Here is a 21,266-nt window from a genome sequence, read left to right as displayed (position 1 = left end):
AGACCGGTGTTATATGGTCTCGGCGGCCGCCCCCAGTCACCAGTCTAGCTGCCGCATTCTGGATTAGTTGTAGTTTCCGAGTCACCTTCAAAGGTAGCCCCACGTAGAGTGCATTGCAGTAGTCCAAGCGGGAGATAACCAGAGCATGCACCACTCTGGCGAGACAGTCCGCAGGCAAATAGGGTCTCAGCCTACGTACCAGATGGAGCTGGTAAACAGCTGCCCTGGACACAGATTTGACCTGTGCCTCCATGGACAGCTGTGAGTCCAAAATGACTCCCAGGCTGCGCACCTGGTCCTTCAGGGGCACAGTTACCCCATTCAGGACCAGGGAATCCTCCACACCTGCCCGCCTCCTGTCCCCCCAAAACAGTACTTCTGTCTTGTCAGGATTCAACCTCAATCTGTTAGCCGCCATCCATCCTCCAACCGCTTCCAGACACTCACACAGGACCTTCACCGCCTTCACTGGTTCTGATTTAAAAGAGAGGTAGAGCTGGGTATCATCCGCATACTGATGAACACCCAGCCCAAACCTCCTGATGATCTCCCCTGGCCTCCTTGCAGGTCCAAGTAGGACCAATTCAGCCAGCTAGCCCTGGGGATTATCTAATGCTTATTTCCCCTAAATTGATTTCTGAATTTTGAATTTTATTGTTATTCATGTTTTTATACTGTATTTTATGCTGTTTTTACAATGAAGTGTTTTAAATTTGTTGTTAGCCACCCTGAGCCCGGTTTTTGAACCTGGAAGGGCGTGGTAGAAATAATAATAATAATAATAATAATAATAATAATAATAATAATAATAATAATAATAATAAATTATATTTATTACATTTATGCCCCAACATTCCTCGTGATTTTATTCCTCCCCATTTGCTCCTCACAACAATCTTGTGAGGTGGGTTATGTTAAGTTGTGGGTGAACATATCTGACAACACAGCGATTCTTCAAACAGCTCTTGTTTATTCACAGGCCAGAACAGAACTGAACTGAAGGGTTCAGCCAGCCTGGTTATATAGAGCTCCACTACAAAGCAACTGTAACAACTTTCTGTAACTATCCAATCACTGAACATCACTTTCAATCCCTTATTTGCATAGCTATCTACAGTATCCCCCTGCTGGCCCAGGGTGAGAACTTCAGTACATAACAGGTTAGGTTGAGAAGGCAGCGACTCTCACCCAGCGAGCTTCATGGCTGAGCAGGGATTTGCACCCTAGTCCGGTGCTCTAACCACTACACCGTGCTGCCCTGAAACTGACTGGTATGTTCTTGTTTTTTGAAATTTCTGGTGTGTGTCAGTTGCGAGGCTGGATGAGAAGAACGTCCACACGGAAGCCATCAAGCGCAAGCACAAGGAGTTCTTGGAATCTTGGAATCCGTCCGTGTTTCTCAAAAACCCCTCCAGAGTTGCAGAGGTAACTGGGAGGACACAACTGTGGGGGGGCATTGTCCCGGGACAAATTTATGCCTGGATATTGCTCACTACAATATCCGTGGCTCCATGAATCCCCTTGGTTACTTTCAGGTTGGGATATTAAGTTTCCCACCTTTCTTTTTTTATGTAATAATTTTTATTAATTTTAACATATAAATTATAAATCGTACCACAAAACTTTGTCACTTATACAATTTTTTTGACCTTCCATCAGCACCTCTGATGACCCACCATTTTAACCACTTCTTATGCATTTCTTAAATTTATATTACCTTTAAATATCTTAGCGAATCATTCTCCCCCTTATCCATTTTTGCAATAATTCCAATGATACTCCTCACAAAACTTCTTGCAAACCTACAAACGTCGTCTGATCTTCACAAATACTTTTCAAATAATCCGTAAATTTACTCCAGTCTTCTGTGAATTTCTGGTCCCGCCGATTTCGAATCCTTCCTGTTAGTTTATCCAGTTCTGCATAGTCCATTAATTTCGTCCTCCATTCTTCTTTCGTCGGTAATTCTTCTTGGTTCCATTTTTGGGCCAATAATGTTCTTGCTGCCAATGTTGCATATAAAAAGAACTTACATTCCTTTCTATTTATATCACTCCATACAATGCCCAATAAGAATGCTTCTGGTTTCTTTATAAATGTATATTTCAACATTTTTTTCATTATATATCATCTCCCAGAAGCTTTTCACCTTTTTACATAAGTTTCCCACTGTTCTGGCCGTCCTGGATGGGGGAAAAAGGCTCACCTCTTAGCTGAGATGGCAAAATTGACATGTTTAATCAGAGAGAAGTCACTGCTAACGTTTCTTAAAGAATGGAAACCTCTCGCTGACTTTTAGCGTGAAAAAGAAATAACGATATCTGGATTTGAGGATATTTCAGTATTTGTTTATAGAAAACAGCTATGTTGGAAGTGAATATTGTTTTTATATAGTGGGCAGATGAAGAATCAGAAATTCTTTATTTTCTGAGTCTTATTTTTCCATCTTCCTCTTTTAAACTCTTTCCTGTTCTTTTAAAATTTCTGTCTTTTTCTTTCTCTAGTTCTCTTCCCCCCTCCCGCCCTTTTTGTGTTCTTATGGTATCTAAAGTCTTTTATCTAAAGTCTTGGTTTGGTTTAAAATAAGGGAAAAGATATTAAGCTTCAATTTTTTCTCTGCAAGCCTTAATAGAATTTATCATCATCAACCTTTATTACGGTCCAGAGACCCAACAAATTGTTACAAAGCAATACATAATTCATACATCCCACCTCCAGGTTAAACAAGCATTTCGTTCAGAATATAAGGATCATTGGTTCTTGCAACCACCGATAAAAACTTGGCCACTGCTAACGTTCTAGCATTTGTCCGGTCTTCTAATAGGAACCTGACATAGTGAGCCTCTGATTTTCCCGGGAAAGGTACCAGCAAGGTTAATATCAGTTCAGCCCTGGCTTGCTCATATTTTGCACAGTGCAACAAAATACGTTTTATGGAATCGATGTCTTGAGCACATGAGCAAAGTCTGTCCTGGTAGGGAACTCCTCTCAACACTGCAGAAGGAAAGACGTTTAGTCTGGCTTTGGTGAAAAGCCTTCGATAATTTGGTACTGTCAGGTTTTTAATGTAAGGTGTTAACTTAAAGACATGCCCATATTGAACTCCTGCTGCCAGCGGACTAGAGACTGCGTGTGATCGAGATCGCATGTCACTGTGTGCATTATCCCATAATCTTTGCTTTAACATCTTTAGGGCGCCTTCATAACCCAGGTAATATAGTTGGGGGGGGGTGACAGACCAATAGAGGTGGCTTTTCTAGCCATGGTTTTCTGCTAATAGAATTTATTTTAAGAAAATGAAAAAAGCGGGGGCATCTCTGCACAACCCGCCCCAGCCAACCACACACCAACAGCGTTCCTCCCTCCCTCCCCTTGTGCTCCAGGTCTTTGGCGTCTACTTCAGCCCGAGAGAGAAGACCGACTTCATCCTGACCGCTTTGGACGGCTTGACGGTGCAGTGCACCACCCAGTGCTGCGCCACCACAGAGGGGCTCCTTGCCAGTATGGCAAGGCACTGTGGCGCCGAGATAGAGAAGGTGGGGCAGGTCTGAGGCAGCAGGTGGGCGTCCTGAGGATGCTGATTTGGCAGGTGGGGAGTCCTTGCAGTGGCGTAGCGTTGCTTGCCGGGGCCCGGGGCACGGAGGGTGAACGGAGCCCACCGCGCCAGCCCAATCCTCACTGCCACCGCAGGAGCAACGCCAGCCCTACGTCACTTTGGCAAATGCACAGGGCCCCCTAAAAAAATGTGTGTGTGTCCCCCACGGTACCCCTGAGTCCTTCTTGCAGTGGGGCTGAGCTTTTCTGAATTTCACAATAGCCACTCCACTGGGTGACTACAGCCTACAGAGACCTGCCCATCACTCAAGACTCTGGCTGAAGGTCTTCTCCTTCTCCTTCTTCTCCTCCTTCACTTTTTCTCCTCCTTCTCCTTCCTCCTTCTCCTCCTTACTCCGCCTTCCCCCTCTCCTTCTCCTGCATCTCCTTCTTCTTCCTCCTGCCCCATCTCCTTCTCCTCCTTCCTCCTCCTTCCCCTCTCCTTCTCCTCCATCTCCTCATTCTTCCTCCTCCTTCCCCATCTCCTCCTCCCTCCTCCTTCCTCCTCTCCATCTTTTTCTTCTTCCTCCTTCCCCATCTACATTTCCTTCTTCTTCCTCCTTCCCCATCTCCTTCTCCTCCTTCCTCCTCCTTCCCCTCTCCTTCTCCTCCATCTCCTCCTTCTCCTTCTTCCTCCTTCCCCATCTCCATCTCCTCCTTCCTCCTCCTGCTTCCCCCTCTTCTTCTCCTCCATCTCCATCTCCTCCTCCTCCTCCATCTCCTTCTCCTCCTTCCTCCTCCTTCCCCCTCTCCTTCTCCTCCATCTCCTCATTCTCCTTCCTCCTCCTTCCCCATCTCCATCTCCTCCTTCCTCCTCCTGCTTCCCCCTCTTCTTCTCCTCCATCTCAATCTCCTCCTCCTCCATCTCCTCCTCCTTCTTCCTCCTTCTCCTTCTCCATCTCCTTCTTCTTCCTCCTTCCCCTTCTCCTTCTCCTCCTTCCTCCTCCTTCCCCCTCTCCTCCTCCTCCATCTCCCCTGCCTCCTTCCTCTTCCTTCCTGCCCTCCTACCTCCCAACCCCTTTCCCCTTCCAGGTCTCGGACATTGTGGACGGGATCTGCAGCCGCCTGGACCTGATCCACCAGCCCAGCGCAAGGAGGCTGGTGATGAAGCTGGTGGGCTTGCTGGCAGGCAGGACCGAGCACTTGGACACGGTCATCTCCAGCCTCCTGGAGCATTCCTTCCCACCAGACAGGTAACAAGTTCCTCGGGTTTCTCCCTTGAGAACCGAACCCTAGGCAGCAAGTCTCTGTCCACATGGGAAATCCTGGTGCCTCTGGTTTTTAGCATGGATGGTACTCAGCTAGATGGATCGGTGGTCAGACTGAGAACAAGACAATTTCCTATGTTCATCAGGTGCATCCATAGCTCAGTCCAGGCACCTACTTTGACGAAGGTATTGGGTTCAATCTTCAGGGGCATTTCCAGGTATGGTTTGGTTTCAGATTGGATGTATTGCGTGGCAAGTTCCCGCCCCCCCAAGGTGGAAATAATGACACATGACACACTTATTAAGGTTAATGGGCTAAAAAAGGCCACAACTTTATTGGTTACAGGGATGAGCGGTATTGGCTTAGGCATTGGTCCTAACCGACTATATCCGACTTCAGCCTGTCCGCTTGAAGTCCAGGAAGGGTTAACCACCAGTAGGGGGAGTCCTGCTGATGCACATCAACTAGGAACTCTCCCGGGGTCACCGATAGGGGGGTTGTCTTAGGCCCTCACCTCCCCAGGCTTCGGACAGGGCCACACCCCCCGGAATCCTTTATCGGACTACCCTTCAATATGTGGGGCAGGTGATGGCGTTACCTCCCCATTTTCCATCTACAGGACTGTCCCAATGCCTAACCGCCAATACCCAGAAAGTTGTGATGATTTGCTACGAGGGAGGCGAAAACCAAGTGGCTGGTGCCAATTTGCCAAGTAGAAAAATTCCTACCAGGCCCCTCAACAGCAACCAACCGAGGTCCATAGCAAGGTCAAAGAATGAGAACCTTATAGGGCGGGAGGGTGGGATATTTTAGGTGATATTTTAGGGAGCAGGTGGGACCCACTGCTTACATCAGGCATAGGCAAACTCGCCCCTCCAGATGTTTTTGGGACTACAACTTCCATCATCCCTGGCCACTGGTCCTGTTAGCTAGGAATGATGGGAGTTGTAGTCCCAAAACATCTGGAGGGCCGAGTTTGCCTATGCCTGACTTAAATCATAGGAGTCGTTTAGTCGTGTCCGACTCTTCGTGACCCCATGGACCAAAGCACACCAGGCACTCCTGTCTTCCACTGCCTCCCGCATTGCTGGACGTCCTCTGTCGTCCCCTTCTCCTTGTGCCCTCCATCTTTCCCAGCATCAGGGTCTTTTCCAGGGAGTCTTCTCTTCTCATGAGGCGGCCAAAGTATTGGAGCCTCAGCTTCACAATCTGTCCTTCCAGTGAGCACTTAGGGCTGATTTCCTTAAGAATGGATAGGTTTGATCTTCTTGCAGTCCATGGGACTCTCAAGAGTCTCCTCCAGCACCATAATTCAAAAGCCTACACAACACAAAACACTGCTGCTGTGCGTAGGTTTTATTTTATTTGTTTTTTATCTTATATTTTGGAAATGTAAAAGGACCCCTGACCATCAGGTCCAGTCGTTTCCGCGACGGGGTGAGCTCCCGTTGCTCGGTCCCTGCTCCTGCCAACCTAGCAATTCAAAAGCATGTCAAAGTGCAAATACATAAATAGGTACCGCTCTGGCAGGAAGGTAAATGGCGTTTCCGTGCGCTGCTCTGGTTCGCCAGAAGCAGCTTAGTCATGCTGGCCACATGACCTGGAAGCTGTACGCCAGCTCCCTCGGCCAATAAAGCGAGATGAGTGCCGCAACCCCAGAGTCAGTCACGACTGGACCTAATGGTCAGGGGTCCCTTTACCTTTACCTAAATAAAGAGTGATAGATTAGAAGCACTGGTGTCGAGCTGAGTTATCGAAGACACCATACAGACACAGACAAAGCCATTTTACGCTGCTTGTGAACTCTGCCACTATCCGACAACTGAGAAGAGAGGCAGCGCGCGAGTGGATAGCGTGTGGGCGCCATTGAAGTTTGCCAGAGTGCCAATAAATCAGATTTATTGCAGTGCCATTGCAGCAGACTCCATGGGATTTACGACCCACAAACTTTAACACTCCCTCTTCTGTGTGACACCCCTGTAGGTAGTTGAATATGGCTATCCTATCTCCTCTCAGTCTCCTCTTTCCCAGGCTAAACATACCCAACTCCTTCAACCGTTCCTCATCAGGCTTCATTTCCAGACCCTTGATCACCTTGGCCGCCCTCCTCTGCCCACCTTCCAGCTTCTCAGCATCCTTCTTAAATTGTGGTGCCCAGAACTGGACACAGGACTCCAGGTTGGGGGTCCGACCAAGGCAGAGCAGAGTGGGACGACGAGACACGTTTCAGAGGCCCCCTGCTGTTGATGTTGCTCCATCCTCTTTTGGCCCTTTGCAGCAATTCGTCCGAGTTGTGGCAGTCCCTCTCTACCGAGGAAGTCGTGGAGGAGCAGCTAATGGAGAATTTGCTGGCCAGGCTACAGGACCACCACAGCACTGAGCTGCAGACCTCCGCAGCCTCTATTGCCGTGAGTCTTGCCATATCTTTGGAGATAACAGAGCTACGGGTCTCTCTGAACATCACCCGCTCTAAAAGGCCATCAATAGTTAAAAGCCAAAGGCCTGGTTAACAAGAAAGGTTTTTCCCTGGCACATAATGCTATATAATGACGGTGCCAGGCAAGCCTCCCTGGGGAGAGCGTTCCATAAGCAGGGAGCCAATACCAAAAAGGCCGCGTTCTCGTCTTGCCACCATCTGAGCTGGCCTGGGCAGAATGAAGATTGGGATATGACTCGCAGATCTCTGAGTGATTTCAGCAGATTGGTAAAAGTTCCCAGTTCCCCATTTTTTAACTAAAGGACTGCCCTCAGTTACACTATGAATATTAGGCACTAGATTGCTTTAGACTGTCTGCTGAAAAGGATTTATTTTTCCAGCAAGCCAATTGAGGCATATAATTTTATTACTTACACCTGTTTTTAAATATTATTTATTTTAGTATTTGCTTTTAATGACAGTGGTTCTATGCATATTTTGTTTAGCTGCGAATGTTCATTTCTTAAGCTTATTTTATGTTTAGTGACAATTTGTGCATTTCAAGGGGTTGGACTAGATGACCCCTGGGGGGGTCTCTTGCAGCTCTACAGGTCTATGATTCTAACTCAGGAAGCTGCCTGTCAAAGCATTTGTTTATATGTTTGTGTGTGTTTGTTCAATGATGATCTTATACACTGTTTTTCATTGGACTGTGGGTTTTAGTCGCGTTTCGTCTCCCGTTTTATTTGCAAACCGATTGGAGAGATTTTTGATCAAGCAGTTTATAAATCAAAATAAATTAATACTGCTGAATTGAAGAAAGGGAGGCGGTGGTAACCAGGAGGCACATCTTGTGTGGAAGGACTGGGTGCCCCATTTAGTCAAGAAACAGATTCCTGGACTTCTTTAATTGACGGCGTCGCGTCTTTCGCACCAAGGTCCCTGACACAAGAGAGAATTGTCCTCACGGATTCACGGATTCACACAGGCTCTCTACGAGCTCATCTCGGTACCTGAATCCAAGTAAACTGGCAAAAATGTATAAATTTAAATCAAACAAATGCTGGAAATGTAAAGAGAAAGAAGGTTCTTTTTATCATATGTTGTGGTCTTGTAGGAAGGTTAAAGCTTATTGGGAAATGATATATAATGAATTGAAAAGGGTGTTCAAAATAACTTCGATTAAAAACCCAGAAGCTTTCCTTTGGGGGAATTATAGGGCCAGAACTACCTAAATTGTATAGAAACGTATTCATGTATGCTATTACAGCAGCAAGAATTTCCACTTGCCCCAAAATGGAATAAGCAGAAGTCCCAATAAAGGAAGAGTGGATAAAAAAACACATGGAATATGCAGAGATGGTGAAACTTACCAGAAGGATAAGAAACCAAGATAACAAATTTCTTATAAAAGAATGGAAATGGTTTATTGAATATTTACAGATAAATTGTAAATAGATAAAAACATGGGCAGGATGAATGTAATAACCTGCAGTTTTATAAGAGTATATATTTAAAGCAGATGGATACATGAGCAAGTTGGATATGCAGAAGATATTAAAAAATTAAATTAAGCAACTGCAGAAAGAGGGGGAAGGAGGTCAAAGTTTGGAAATGTTAAATTGATTGTAAATCTAATGAAATGTATAAATTTGAAAAATATAAATAAAAAACTACAGTGGATGCTCGGGTTGCGAACATGATCCGTGCGGGAGGCACATTCGCAACCCGCAGCGTTCGCAACCCGCAGCACCGCGTCTGCGCATTCACAGGTTGCGATTTGGTGCTTCTGTGCATGCGCAAAGCACGATTTAGCGCTTCTGCACATGCGCGACCGCTAAAACCCGGAAGTAACCCGTTCCAGTACTTCCGAGTTTTGGTGGGTCCATAACCCGAAAAAACTCAACCTGAAGCATCTGTAACCTGAGGTATGACTGTATTTTAAAAAGACACGAGAGAATTGTCCTCAAAGCCTCCCCGCCCACTGTTTTCTCTCCTCCCCAATCAGATCACTCAGGCTCTCTACGAAGTGATCTCGGTGCCTGAATCTAAAGATACCATCCAGAGACTTTACCCAGACCTTCTGACTGCTCTGCTCATCGAACTCTACTTCAGCAACCAGGCCGAAGCTCTGCCGGATATGAATTTCCTCCGGAAGCAATGTGGTCGTGGGGAAAACCTCGCGAGGTGGGTACCTTGGTTGCCCAGCAAGGGCATTCAGGGTCAGGAGCTCAGCCTACACTCGAGTAGGACTCTGGCAGAGACACATGTCCTACTGGCATGTTCTCTCACTCCTGGTCTTTCGTTCGGGAGCTTCAAAAGCTTTCTTCTGCCCGAACATCACAGCGACCGATGCCAAGCGACACCGGTACACTTAGGGATCCGCAGAGTTTGCGCATCTTGCGTGACAGACCTCAGCAACTCAGCATTTTGGCTAATCTACTTTTTTACATATAAACACACATGGAGCACTGCAACATGGCTCCCTCTCTCTCTAGCATCAGACAGCAAAGAGAAAAAGAACAAAGGACAATAGTCCCACTTCACAGAACACAGGAACACAAACATCCTGTCTCCGTCACTTCCCACCCTGTGGAGTCAAAATATACACCATCATGTGATGGACAACAATCCCATGACTGCAATCGTGGAGCAGGAATTCTAACATTCAGATTAGCAAATGTCACCTTTTAACTTGAAAGGGTTAAAAGAGTATTGGGAAATAATTTATAATGAATTGGGGGGGGGGGGTGTTTAAAAGTACTTTCCCCAAAAAAACCAAAAAAAAAACCCAGAGTCTTTTTGGTTGGGGATAATTCAGACTGAAATTCCCAGGTGTCAAAAACAGACTATTTATGTATGCCACTACCACGGCCCATGTTTTGTTAGCCCCAAAATTGAAAACGAGCGAAGTCCCAACCAAAGAAGAATGGCAACATAAGCTGACAGAATATGCGCAGCTTGCAGATTTAACATATAGAATAAGAGAACAAGAAGAACATACGTTCAGAGAAGACTGGAAAGCATTTATTGACTGTATAGGTGGAAATTGTGTATGTTTGAAAATGTAGGCAGTGTTAAGATAAATTCAACAGTGTAAACAAGTTTTGATGGATGTAATAATGGAATACTGAATGGTTTAGTTTATGTAAAATATGCAGGGATTTGTGTTATGTACAATGAACCATGGAAAGAGGAGGAGGGAAGTCATTGATATTTTAAGGTTGCTTAAATGAATATTCTAAAATGCATAATAGAAGAACTTAATAAAAGTTATATATTTTTAAAAAAAGATTAAGAAATGTAACCTGGTTAGTCTCTCTGCAGTCTGATAGCTATCCATTTTGTTATAACACAGAGCTGGGCTTTTTCACTGGTAGCCCCATTGTTATGGAACATGCTCCCTGCCAAAATAAGAGAGGCATCCATCTGCATTGGCATACCGCTGGCTTTCGAAGACAGGCCTGTTTACCCAGGCATTGCCTTGATCTCTCAACACACACAAGTGTTAAAATATAAGCCAGGCACCTATGTCGCTGGGCACCCACAGTCTGAGGCCTGACCCGGGTCCTCTGCTAGTGGGTGACAAGGAGAGAACGCTAGAATTCGTAAACAGCTGTATGTTGGAAAATTCAGGACAGTTAAAAGCACTTGTTCATGCAGCACATAGTTAACTCCCACAGGAGGCAGTGATGACCAACAACCCGGAAAACTTTAAAATGGGATTAGACAAATTCATGGAGGGCTTTGGGGGGCTATTAGCCAGGATGGCTCTGCTCTGCCCTCTTGTTGCTTGTTCGAATCCTGCTTGCGGGTTTCCCACAGGGATCTGGTTGGCCGCTGTGGGAACAGGATACAGTCATACCTCGGGAGAAATACGCTTCAGGTTGAGCGTGTTCAGGTTGCGCTCCGCGGCAACCTGGAAGTAATGGAGCATGTTACTTCCGGGTTTCACCCCTCGTGCATGTGCAGACGGTCAAAATGGCATCACGCGCATGCGCGGAAGCGGCAAAACGCGACCCACGCGTGCGCAGACATGCTGTCGCGTCTTACGTTATGTTCAGGATGCGAACAGGGCTCTGGAACAGTACTAGATTAGATGGGCCATTGGCTGGATCCAGCAAGCCCTTATGTTCTTACATTATTCTGAAAGTGACTTCTCCATTTCTACCCAGACTAATATTATTATCAACGACAACAACAATATTTATGTATTGCTTGTTATGAATTATGTCAAGGCAATTTCACAATGCAAATAATAATAATAATAATAATAATAATAATAATAATAATAATTTATTATTTGTACCCCACCCATCTGGCTGGGTTTCCCCAGCCACTCTGGGCGGCTTCCACAAATACCAAAAATACACTAATATGTCACACATTAAAAACTTCCCTGAACAGGGCTGCCTTAAGATGTCTTCTGAATGTCAGGTAGTTGTTTATCTCTTTGACATCTGATGGGAGGGCGTTCCATAGGGTGGGCGCCACCACCGAGAAGGCCCTCTGCCTGGTTCCCTGTAACTTGGCTTCTCGCAGTGAGGGAACCGCCAGAAGGCCCTCGGAGCTGGACCTCCGTGTCCAGGCAGAACGATGGGGGTGGAGACGCTCCTTCAGGTATAAAGACATGCACAAAACAATTGCAGGTATAAAAATGGTTAAAACAATTAAGAGCTTGCTGGGTCAGGCCAAATGCCTATCTGGCTGAGCATCTTCACGGCCTGATCCTGCAGAGCTTCACTTATGTCCTTATGTAACCAGGCCGTCCTCTTGGCTTAGCTTTTCAGTGGAGGCCCTCAAGTTGCTCCTGATTCGCACTGGCTGCCGCTACGAGGTCACGTTCATGGAGAGGTCGCGGGGCTGGAGCATGCTGCAGAGTGCCAGGGAAGTGCTCCAGGGGGCCACGCTGCTGGCAAGGTGAGGGCCCTGCTGTTCCGCCAACTTCGCCCCTGGCCAAGGAGAGGCACCCGCCAGCACCCAGACTGCCACGCTGGCTCTGCCGTTTTGAACACCATCACAGCTCTTCTCCAAGGGAGCCTAGGCCCTGGGCCCAGAAGGCTGGTGTCAGGTTTCAGGGAATCGGCTCCACCCCCCCCCCCGGGGGGCAGTAGATAAGCAAACAAAAGAACAGGAGTCTTCTTACCAGTTAGAAACTTTAATAATCACAGTGAGAGAACAGGGAGTCTTCTCTTCTCATGAGGTGGCCAAAGTCTTAGAGCCTCAGCTTCAGGATCTGTCCTTCCAGTGAGCACTCAGGGCTGATTTCCTTCAGAATGGATCGGTTTGATCTTCTTGCAGTCCATGGGACTCTCAAGAGTCTCCTCCAGCACCAGAATTCAAAAGCATCCATTCTTCGGCGATCAGCCTTCTTTATGGTCCAGCTCTCACTTCCATACATCACTACTGGGAAAACCATAGCTTTAACTATACGGACCTTTGTTGGCAAGGTGATGTCTCTGCTTTTTAAGATGCTGTCTAGGTTTGTCATTGCTTTTCTCCCAAGAAGCAGGCGTCTTTTAATTTCATGACTGCTGTCATCATCTGCAGTGATCATGGAGCCCAAGAAAGTAAAATCTCTCACTGCCTCCATTTCTTCCCCTTCTATTTGTCAGGAGGTGATGGGACCAGTGGCCATGATCTTCACTTTTTTGATGTTGAGCTTCAGACCATTTGCAAGATGGTCTGCTGCAATTTGCATCTTAGTTTCTTCAGGTTTTATCCTTCTTGAACCCACATGGATTCAAACTTAGAAACCAATCAGTTCTTTGGATTAATTAGCAATTTGCCAATGGTTACGTGGAGGAACAATAACTCAGGCTTGTTAGCTGAATTCTGTTTATCAAAAGGGCCTTGAAGATTAAAGCATTCCCAGAGACAGACCAAATTCTTTGAGTTGTAAATTAGCCAGTTAACCCTCTCACACTGAATCTACGTCCCAGACACCCAGGTGTCAAAACCACAAATCAGCTAGAAACTTTATTCTTATGAAGGGAAAGAGATAACCCTGTTCACACTTTTAAAGTCGGAAGTCTGTAATTGAGACCCAGATACGCATTCCCAACATTCTACAGTCTGGTTCTCCCAGCATGCTCCTCTTCTACATGAACCAAACTGAGATTTCCCAATATCACTACAAGAGGGGTGCTGCATTATTCAGCTGTGGTCGCCTCGCAGGGATGGCGTTACCCTCCTTCCTAGTAACAACATGGCGCCTTCCCCCTGGTGTCTTCCAGAGCCATGCTGCACTTTGCTTGCCCCGAGACCATGAGAATCTTGGACATGATGTTCTCTCTGCTCAGCAAAGGCAGCAAGAAACTGAAGCCAACCACCATTGCTTTCTTCGTAGAGGTAAGAGATGCGCAGGACAGGTAGAGCGACAACCTGGGACCAGGTGACCTGAGAGAACGCCTTCTCCCATACAGGGCCAGGTGGGGAAACAGAGCCGTCTTTCTTGTTGGGCTTACTGGCGCTGGCCTCTCAGGGGCGCCCCAGCGAGTGGGGGAGCTGCACAGCTTTGCTGGCGGCCTCCCCTTTCCCTGTGCCCCGTCAACCATATGGCTGGCGGGCGTGCAGCTTGCCTCTCAAGCCTCCACAGGAGTAATAATAATCATAATTTTTTTTATTTGTACCCCGCCCATCTGGCTGGGTTTCCCCAGCCACTCTGGGCAGCTTCCAACAAAGATTTAAAATACATTAAAATGTCACACATTAAAAACTTCCCTGAACAGGGCTGCCTTCAGATGTCTTCTAAATGTCAGATAGTTGTTTATTTCCACAGGGTTCCACAGGGTGGGTGCCACTACCGAGAAGGCCCTCTGCCTGGTTCCCTGTAGCTTTGCTTCTCGCAGCGAGGGAGCCGCCAGAAGGCCCTTGGCGCTGGACCTCAGCATCCAGGCAGAACGATGGGGGTGGAGACGTTCTTTCGGGTATGCTGGGCCAAGGCCGTTTAGGGCTTTAAAGGTCAACACCATCACTTTGAATTGTGCTCGGAAACGTACTGGGAGCCAATGTAGGTCTTTGAAGACAGGTGTTATGTGGTCCCGGCGGCCGCTCCCAGTCCCAGTCTAGCTGCCACATTCTGGATTAGTTGTAGTTTCCGGGTCACCTTCAAAGGTAGCCCCACGTAGAGTGCATTGCAGTAGTCCAAGCGGGAGATAACCAGAGCATGCACCACTCTGGCGAGACAGTCTGCGGGCAGGGAGGGTCTCAGCCTGCATCCCAGATGGAGCTGGTAGACAGCTGCCCCAGACACAGATTTGACCTGCGCCTCCATGGACAGCTGTGAGTCCAAAATGACTCCCAGGCTGCGCACCTGGTCCTTCGGGGGCACAGTTACCCCATTCAGGACCAGGAGGAGAGCGATCCCCGCAGAAGCTTAGGATGGAAGCTGCGCCCCAAAGGCCGTCGTTCAGGGCTGGAGCACCTTCTTGGCATGCAGAACCTCTCTGGGTTCAATCCCCAGGAAGGGCTGGAAAGATTCTGGTCCAAAACCCTCAGGCTCCTTCTCTGAGCCTATCCTACCCCACAGGGTTGTTGTGGAGATTGAATGAGCAATGGGAGAACCTCGCACAGACAACCTTGATTTCCCTGGGGAGAGAGGTGGAATAAAAATGCACACAGCATGTGCTTTTAAATTTGCAGTGAGGAGAACGTCACCTAGCAAGTTTGAAGCAAAGGAGAGACTGAACCATGGTCTTCCTTCCCTCTTCACAGGGAATCCCATTCGGAGTCTTTGTGTTTAAGCGGTTAAAGACATTTTAATTTTTGGAAGCTATTTTGATTCCTCCTGTAAGAAATGCTGTGGGGGGGAGAGAGAAAGACTGTATCCTAAGGGTGAGCTCAGCTCATCAATTTAAAAGACATTTAAATCGAATGGAATTAAATGTAATAGATTAATGAGTTAGCTAAATGGCTAATTTTGAGGTGAGTCCTTAGTTGATTAAGGACTGTTTAAACAGCAGGCCGGCCTAATGAATTGGTTGAGGATTTATTTATTTTTTAATTTGCTTGCCTCTTTATCCTTCCAATCTTGCACCCATGCATGCAGCTCAGTCAACCTAAGTAAACATGTAATAAAGATATTGTATGGTTAAGGGTTAAGACATGACTCCCCAAATGCATGTTTGGGCTAAAGGCAGGTCCTGCGTCTGAAAAGGTAGAAAACTCCTGCCCTAAACCACCTTGTTATTTTGCACACAATGAGAAGCAGCTGGGAGGAGAGTTCAGGGATAGTTTTAAAAAAAATATGTTATAAATTGTGTGCCCTTGTTTCTCAACTTAATCCTTTTACATCGTCTTGCATGACTTGTCGAATTTTATGCATTGTGATTTGCTGCTGTTTTTATCCATTATGGATGAGTAATTCTTTATTGTAATTGATAACTGTCTAATTATTACTAGCTGATGTTTCATTTTAGTGTTTACTGTTGGATTATTGCATATTGCTGTATTTGGTATACGTTGTTTATTTCGATACGATACGATACGATACGATACGATATCTTTATTGTCATTGTCCCTTGCGGAACAATGAAATTGAAAAACTACATAAAAACTACATAAAACATTCAAAAACCCCTAAAAACTCTAAAACCCCATTTTAAAATACACTATACTACAGAGACCCCTTATGCTGCGTTTACATAAAACTACATAAAAACTACATAAAACATTCAAAAACCCCTAAAAACTCTAAAACCCCACTATACTACAGAGACCCCTTATGCTGCGTTTAGAACCAGAATTGCATTAGCGTAGAAACTGTTTTTCAGGTGGCTAGTCCTGGCCTTTATAACCCTATACCTTCTTCCAGAAGGCAGAAGCTGAAAGAGATCATTTCCAGGGTGCGCACTATCCTGCGCTATCTCTGCAGATTTCTTATGGCACCTGGAAGCGTAGATTTGATCCACGGTGGGAAGAGTGCACCCAATAATTCTCTCTGCAGTCTTTACAACCCTGGATAGCATTGTTTTTTTCCCTGGCCGTGCAGCTCCCAAACCACACGCACAGACCATAAGTTAGTATGCTCTCCACAGTGCAATGGTAGAATGCCATCAACAGGTCCTTTGAGAGATTGTTTTTCCTGAGGATTCTCAGGTCTTTGCTGTTCTCTCCCCAGGTTAGGTCGTCTCTCAACTCCATTCCCAGAAATCAAAACACCGAGACCTGTTCCACGCACTTCCCCTCCATAATGAGTGGCTGAATATTCAATTTACATTCCTTAAATCTACAATAATCTCTTTTGTTTTCTTTAAGTTAAGCAGTAAGTTGTTTTTCCTGCACCACTCCCCCAACTGCTCAACTTCCTTCCTATAGGCCGTCTCCCCCTCTCCAGCCGTAATTAAACCAACCACCGTTGTATCATCTGCGAACTTAATGATCTTATTACTGGGGTATTTGGGGGCACAGACAGCTGTATAGAGCGTGTATAAAAGCGGGCTCAACACGCACCCCTGCGGCGTCCCCGTATTCGTGATGAGATCCGCAGAGACGTGGGAACCCAACCTGACCCTTTGGGAACGGTTTGATAGAAAGTCTAATATCCACCTGCACAAACATGGTGGAAGTCCCAGGTCTAATAATTTGGGCACCAATCTATGCGGAAGAATAGTATTAAATGCAGAACTAAATTCTACAAATAACAATCTCGCGTAGTTCCCTTGCTTCTCCAAATGAGCCAGGACAGCATGTAAAGCCAGTGCCACAGCATCCTCTGTGGATCTCTTTGCCTTGTACGCAAACTGGTAAGGGTCAAGTCCCACTGGCAGACAAGATAAGATGCGCTTCCTCACCAGTTTTTCGAAACATTTCATTATAATGGGTGTCAGCGCCACAGGGCGAAAATCATTCAGACTGTCTATCTTTGATGTTTTTGGCAGGGGTATAATGGTAGCGGATTTCAGACAGGGTGGAACAGTGGCTTGGGCCAGAGACTGGTTAAAAACCTTCGTAAAGATTCCTGCCAGTTGGTCCGAACAATCTCTTAGCACCCTGTCAAAGTTATTGTGACCTATTTTATGCAGGATCTGATTGTTACTATTGATGTTTGACGTATTCTTATTATTTTTGTGTGCTGGAAGCTGCCCAGAGTAGCTGGGAATAATAATAATAATAATAATAATAATAATAATAATAATACACACACACACAGCATTTTGGAGACTTAATGCGGACGTTTTTATGGCTGTTGGCCCTGCTCATCTAGGCAAGCTCCATCCCAGGGAAAGAGGTGGTCGCATCCTGCCCGTTCCTCTCTCACGTGGCCGATGGTCCTTTCTTGTTCCTCAGCTTCTCCACTACCAGGAGATTGAGCAGCTGCCAGCGGACCAGATCTTTGAGAGTCTTGAGGAGTGGACCAAGAATCCCAGCCCGGACGTCCGTTCCCTTGGCCTGAGAGCTCTGGGCATCTTAGCCATCCACCCTGATAAGGTGAGGAAGGAGGGGGCAGGGACAACCACATCTGTTCTCTCACATGAATCATGGGAATTGTGGAGTTGGAAGGGCTGGCAGCTGTGGAGAATGTACCATATTTTTCACTCTATAGGACGCGCCCGACCATAGGGCGCACCTTGTTTTAGGAGGGGGAGAACAAGAAAAATTTTTTCCCCTCTCTCTACTCAGCGCCCCTTCGGCGAAGTAGCAGGAGAAACAGAGCCCCTTCCATTTCTCCTGCCGCTTTGCTGAAGGGGCGCTGCGCAGAGAGGGGGAGATTTTTTTTTTCTTGTTCTCCCCCTCTAAAACAAGGAGTATTTTGTGCGTTCAAGGTGCGTTCACCCAAAGCCTGCGGAGAGCAGCGGAAACTCGCGCTGCGCTCCGAAGGCTTCAGCGAAAGCAACGCAAAGCCTCCGGAGTGCGGAGGGAGCGCTCCCTCTGGGCTTCGGAGGCTTCGCGTTGCTGTTGCTGAAGCCAAGGAGCCTGCATTCGCTCCACAGGATGCACACACATTTCCCCTTAATTTTTGGAGTGGAAAAAGTGCGTCCTATAGAGCAAAAAATACAGTAACCACAGCCTTCCTGTACCAGGCCAGAGAGATATCAAGTGCATGAGATGCCGCCTTCTGCAGGAAGGCTGGTGGCGACAGGTTAAAAGTGCCTTTTCTGCAACGGTGTCCCACCTGCGGAACTCCCTGCCACTGCCTCTTTATCTGCTTTCCGTCCGCAGTTGAGAATATTGCTGTCTAAACAAGTTTTCTGCTTAGGGCATTGATCCCCAATTATCTTCTTTGTGCTTTGGTCTTTCCCTGCTGTTTTTCTGCTCGACAATTTGTGATCTTGGCGAATGGATCGTGGCCCCTTTCCTGCTTGCTCTCCTTGTCTTGCAAGCCGCTTTCAGCAGCTCCATCATGGAGAGGGGAAGCAGGGCATAATTTAAAAAAGTAAAGGACCCCTCACAGTTAAGTCCAGTCACGAACGACTCTGGGGTTGTGGCGCTCATCTCGCTTTACTGGTCGAGGGAGCTGGTGTTTGGCCACTCCGCAGACAGCTTTTCCAGGTCATGTGGCCAGCATGACTAAACCGCTTCTGGCGAAACCAGAGCAGCGCAAGGAAATGCTGTTTACCTTCCCACTGGAGCAGTGCTTATTTATCTACTTGCACTTTGTGCTTTCGAACTGCTAGGTTGGCAGGAGCTGGGACCAAGCAACGGGAGCTCACCCTGTTGCAGGGATTCAAACCGCCGACCTTCCACACTCACACTGGTCCTTATTATCCTTCCTCACTCACGCTAGTGAGCTGGTAGCAGAGCACATTCCCCTATATATTGCAGGAAGCAATCTGGTAGATTCGTTTGAATCTCTTGAGTTAAGCAATCCAGTCTGGCGGCTTCTTCTTCTTCTTCTATTAAATTCCCATTTAATCCCTCTTTAAAAGAATAAAGACACAACAGTCTTCTCTTAAAAGTAACAAGAAATTTACTTACATTCAGTTCACAATTCGATCTGGAAAGCAGGCTTTAGCTTGTAGTTACAGAAGAGAGTTTGAGTCCATCCCATATGGTAGGGGTGGCCAACTCTCAAGAGACTGCGATCAATTTTCAGAATTAAAAACTGGCAGTGATCTACCCCCGTTTTGGTGGTGGGTTCAGCTCAAAGTTGTTGAGCCTTTTTTAGGGAAGAGAGGAGCCCTGTTTTTGGGGAAGTTAAAAAAATAACTTTTTTGGGGGGGAAGTTCTATTGGGGGGGTTAAAGGCAAGGGACAAAGGGGTAAAGTCACTAACAAAAAGATTGTTGTGGATCAAAACAGCAGCACAGAGAAATCTCCATCTTCCCTTCCAGAAATCATACAACAATGGAGGGCGGGACGAGGGGGTGGGGCAGGAGTCAGTTTTAGCAACACTAAGGAAAGGGAGCCAGAGATTGACCACGATCTACCAAAACCTCATGGGGATCTACCAGTAGATCACGATCGACCTGTTGGACATCCCTGCCATATGGGAATGAGCCCATGTGCTGCTAGCTGAGAGCCAGCAGACAGCAAAAGGAATCAAGATGGAATAAAGCGAGGAAGAAGGGAAGATGGCTGCAGGAACAGCCCTTTTATGGGGTCTCCCAGGGTCATGGCCATCTACCTGGTCACGTGTGGGGGGGGGGAGGATGCTCCAGACCAGGTGTGACGGGAAGTCCTCCTGGCTGGAGCAACATTCCCCTGTGTGTCCACTCTGGGCAAACAAGAAGTGTTGTACTTGTCTGCTACATTGATGACACACCCCACATTATCTAGAGACCCAAGAGTCAGCTTTCTGTCCAGAAGAAGCTTGGGGAAGGGAGTGATGTTCATCTGCTTCCTGTTTGCAGGTGGAGGAGGTCAAGACCCTCATGCCAACGCTCTTGGGCAGCTTGGAAGAGGCAGACGGTGTGGTTGTCGCTGAGGGCATCACGGCCATCCAGAACCTTTTGAAGTTCATGCAGAGGAGCGACATTGTCAGCCTGGCTGAGAAGCTGCTTCCTTTGTTCAGCAACGTAAGAATTTGGGGGAGGTTACTTTCCAATCCGGGGTGTGCCTCCCACCGCCCTGTGACCCCAGAACTGTCCATGGTCCCATCGTGCCCCCTACTTCTGTTTTCAGGGCTCCCTGTGCCCCCTTCTCCCTCCAATCCCTGGTGGCTTGGCTATGTCCCCTCCATTAGCCCTGAAAATGGAGAGGCTGGGTCAGTGCGAGACCCGTAAGGTGCGGGAACGTTGTGGGTAACAGGAGAGGATATGTTGATTAATATTATCCTTCCTAACTCACGCTAGCAAGTAGCAGAGCGCATTCCCCTATTACATAGCCGGAAGCTGGTTGCAGACTCGCGTGAGTCTCTTGAAACAATAAGCAGTTCAATCTGGCTTGCCCAGATTGGGATATGTTCCTGGTAATATCCCTTGGATCCTGAAATATACTTGGAGTCAAGAGTAGATTTCATGCTCTTTATTCAGCTCATAGTGGCGAGGAGGAATGGAAGTTCCCCCAAAATATCTGCTTTATATACATTATTTACACAATGGGCTGCACGTGATTGGCTAATTCCGGGATTCTCCTGTAGGCCAATCAGGTTGTGGATTCACTTCCACCTAGAGCTGGATTGGGTGGCTCCTGCAGACCAATCAGACTGCTGCATTGTTCTAGGATCAATCAGACTGCTGCATTTTGGATCCTATTCAACTCAGTACATAACAAAACCCTAAAAGAATAAAGACACAACAGTCTTGTTCATAAGTAACAAAAAGAAGTTTACTCACGATCAGGCAGAGCACAGTGTGACTGATCCCTGAAGGCAAGCTTTAGGCTTAAGGTTGCAAATATGTACAAATAGGTTTACCCTATATGAGAGATAACCCAAGGACTGCTGGCTGAGAGAGCCAGCAGTGCGGTCCAGGTGAAGCAGAAAGCAGGCAGGACGAAAAAGAAGGGAAGATGGCTACATGACTTGGCCTTTTACCAGATCTGGAAAGGTCACACTCACCTACCGGTCAAATGCAAAGGAAGGATGCTCCAGCCAGGTGTAACAGGAAGCTCGACTGGCTGGACCAACATCCCCTGCATGTCCACTCTAGCAAAACAAGGAATGT

At 46.9% G+C, this 21,266-nt stretch overlaps 1 protein-coding gene across 5 annotated transcripts in view; it reads left to right on the top strand.

Moving 5' to 3' along the window:
* LOC310760677 (maestro heat-like repeat-containing protein family member 7) overlaps positions 1–21,266 on the top strand; it is a 70,051-nt gene that overhangs the window by 36,654 nt on the left and 12,131 nt on the right. For 3 of the 5 annotated variants that reach the window (XM_083609594.1, XM_083609593.1, XM_083609597.1), the window contains 10 exons: positions 1,310–1,425; positions 3,384–3,536; positions 4,627–4,787; positions 4,949–5,020; positions 7,082–7,211; positions 9,228–9,406; positions 12,002–12,139; positions 13,456–13,570; positions 17,510–17,650; positions 20,013–20,177. In XM_083609594.1, coding sequence (XP_083465720.1) covers positions 1,310–1,425; positions 3,384–3,536; positions 4,627–4,787; positions 4,949–5,020; positions 7,082–7,211; positions 9,228–9,406; positions 12,002–12,139; positions 13,456–13,570; positions 17,510–17,650; positions 20,013–20,177 — 1,370 coding nt within the window. Of the gene's footprint in view, positions 1–1,309; positions 1,426–3,383; positions 3,560–4,626; positions 4,788–4,948; positions 5,021–7,081; positions 7,212–9,227; positions 9,407–12,001; positions 12,140–13,455; positions 13,571–17,509; positions 17,651–20,012; positions 20,178–21,266 lie in introns of all 5 variants that reach the window. The other 2 variants (XM_083609596.1, XM_083609595.1) reach the window with 2 other exon arrangements.

This window comes from Podarcis filfolensis, assembly GCF_964270895.1.
Source record: "Podarcis filfolensis genome assembly, chromosome: 4".
Taxonomy (NCBI): Eukaryota; Metazoa; Chordata; class Lepidosauria; order Squamata; family Lacertidae; genus Podarcis; species Podarcis filfolensis.
This window is presented reverse-complemented; position numbering and strand designations above follow the sequence as displayed.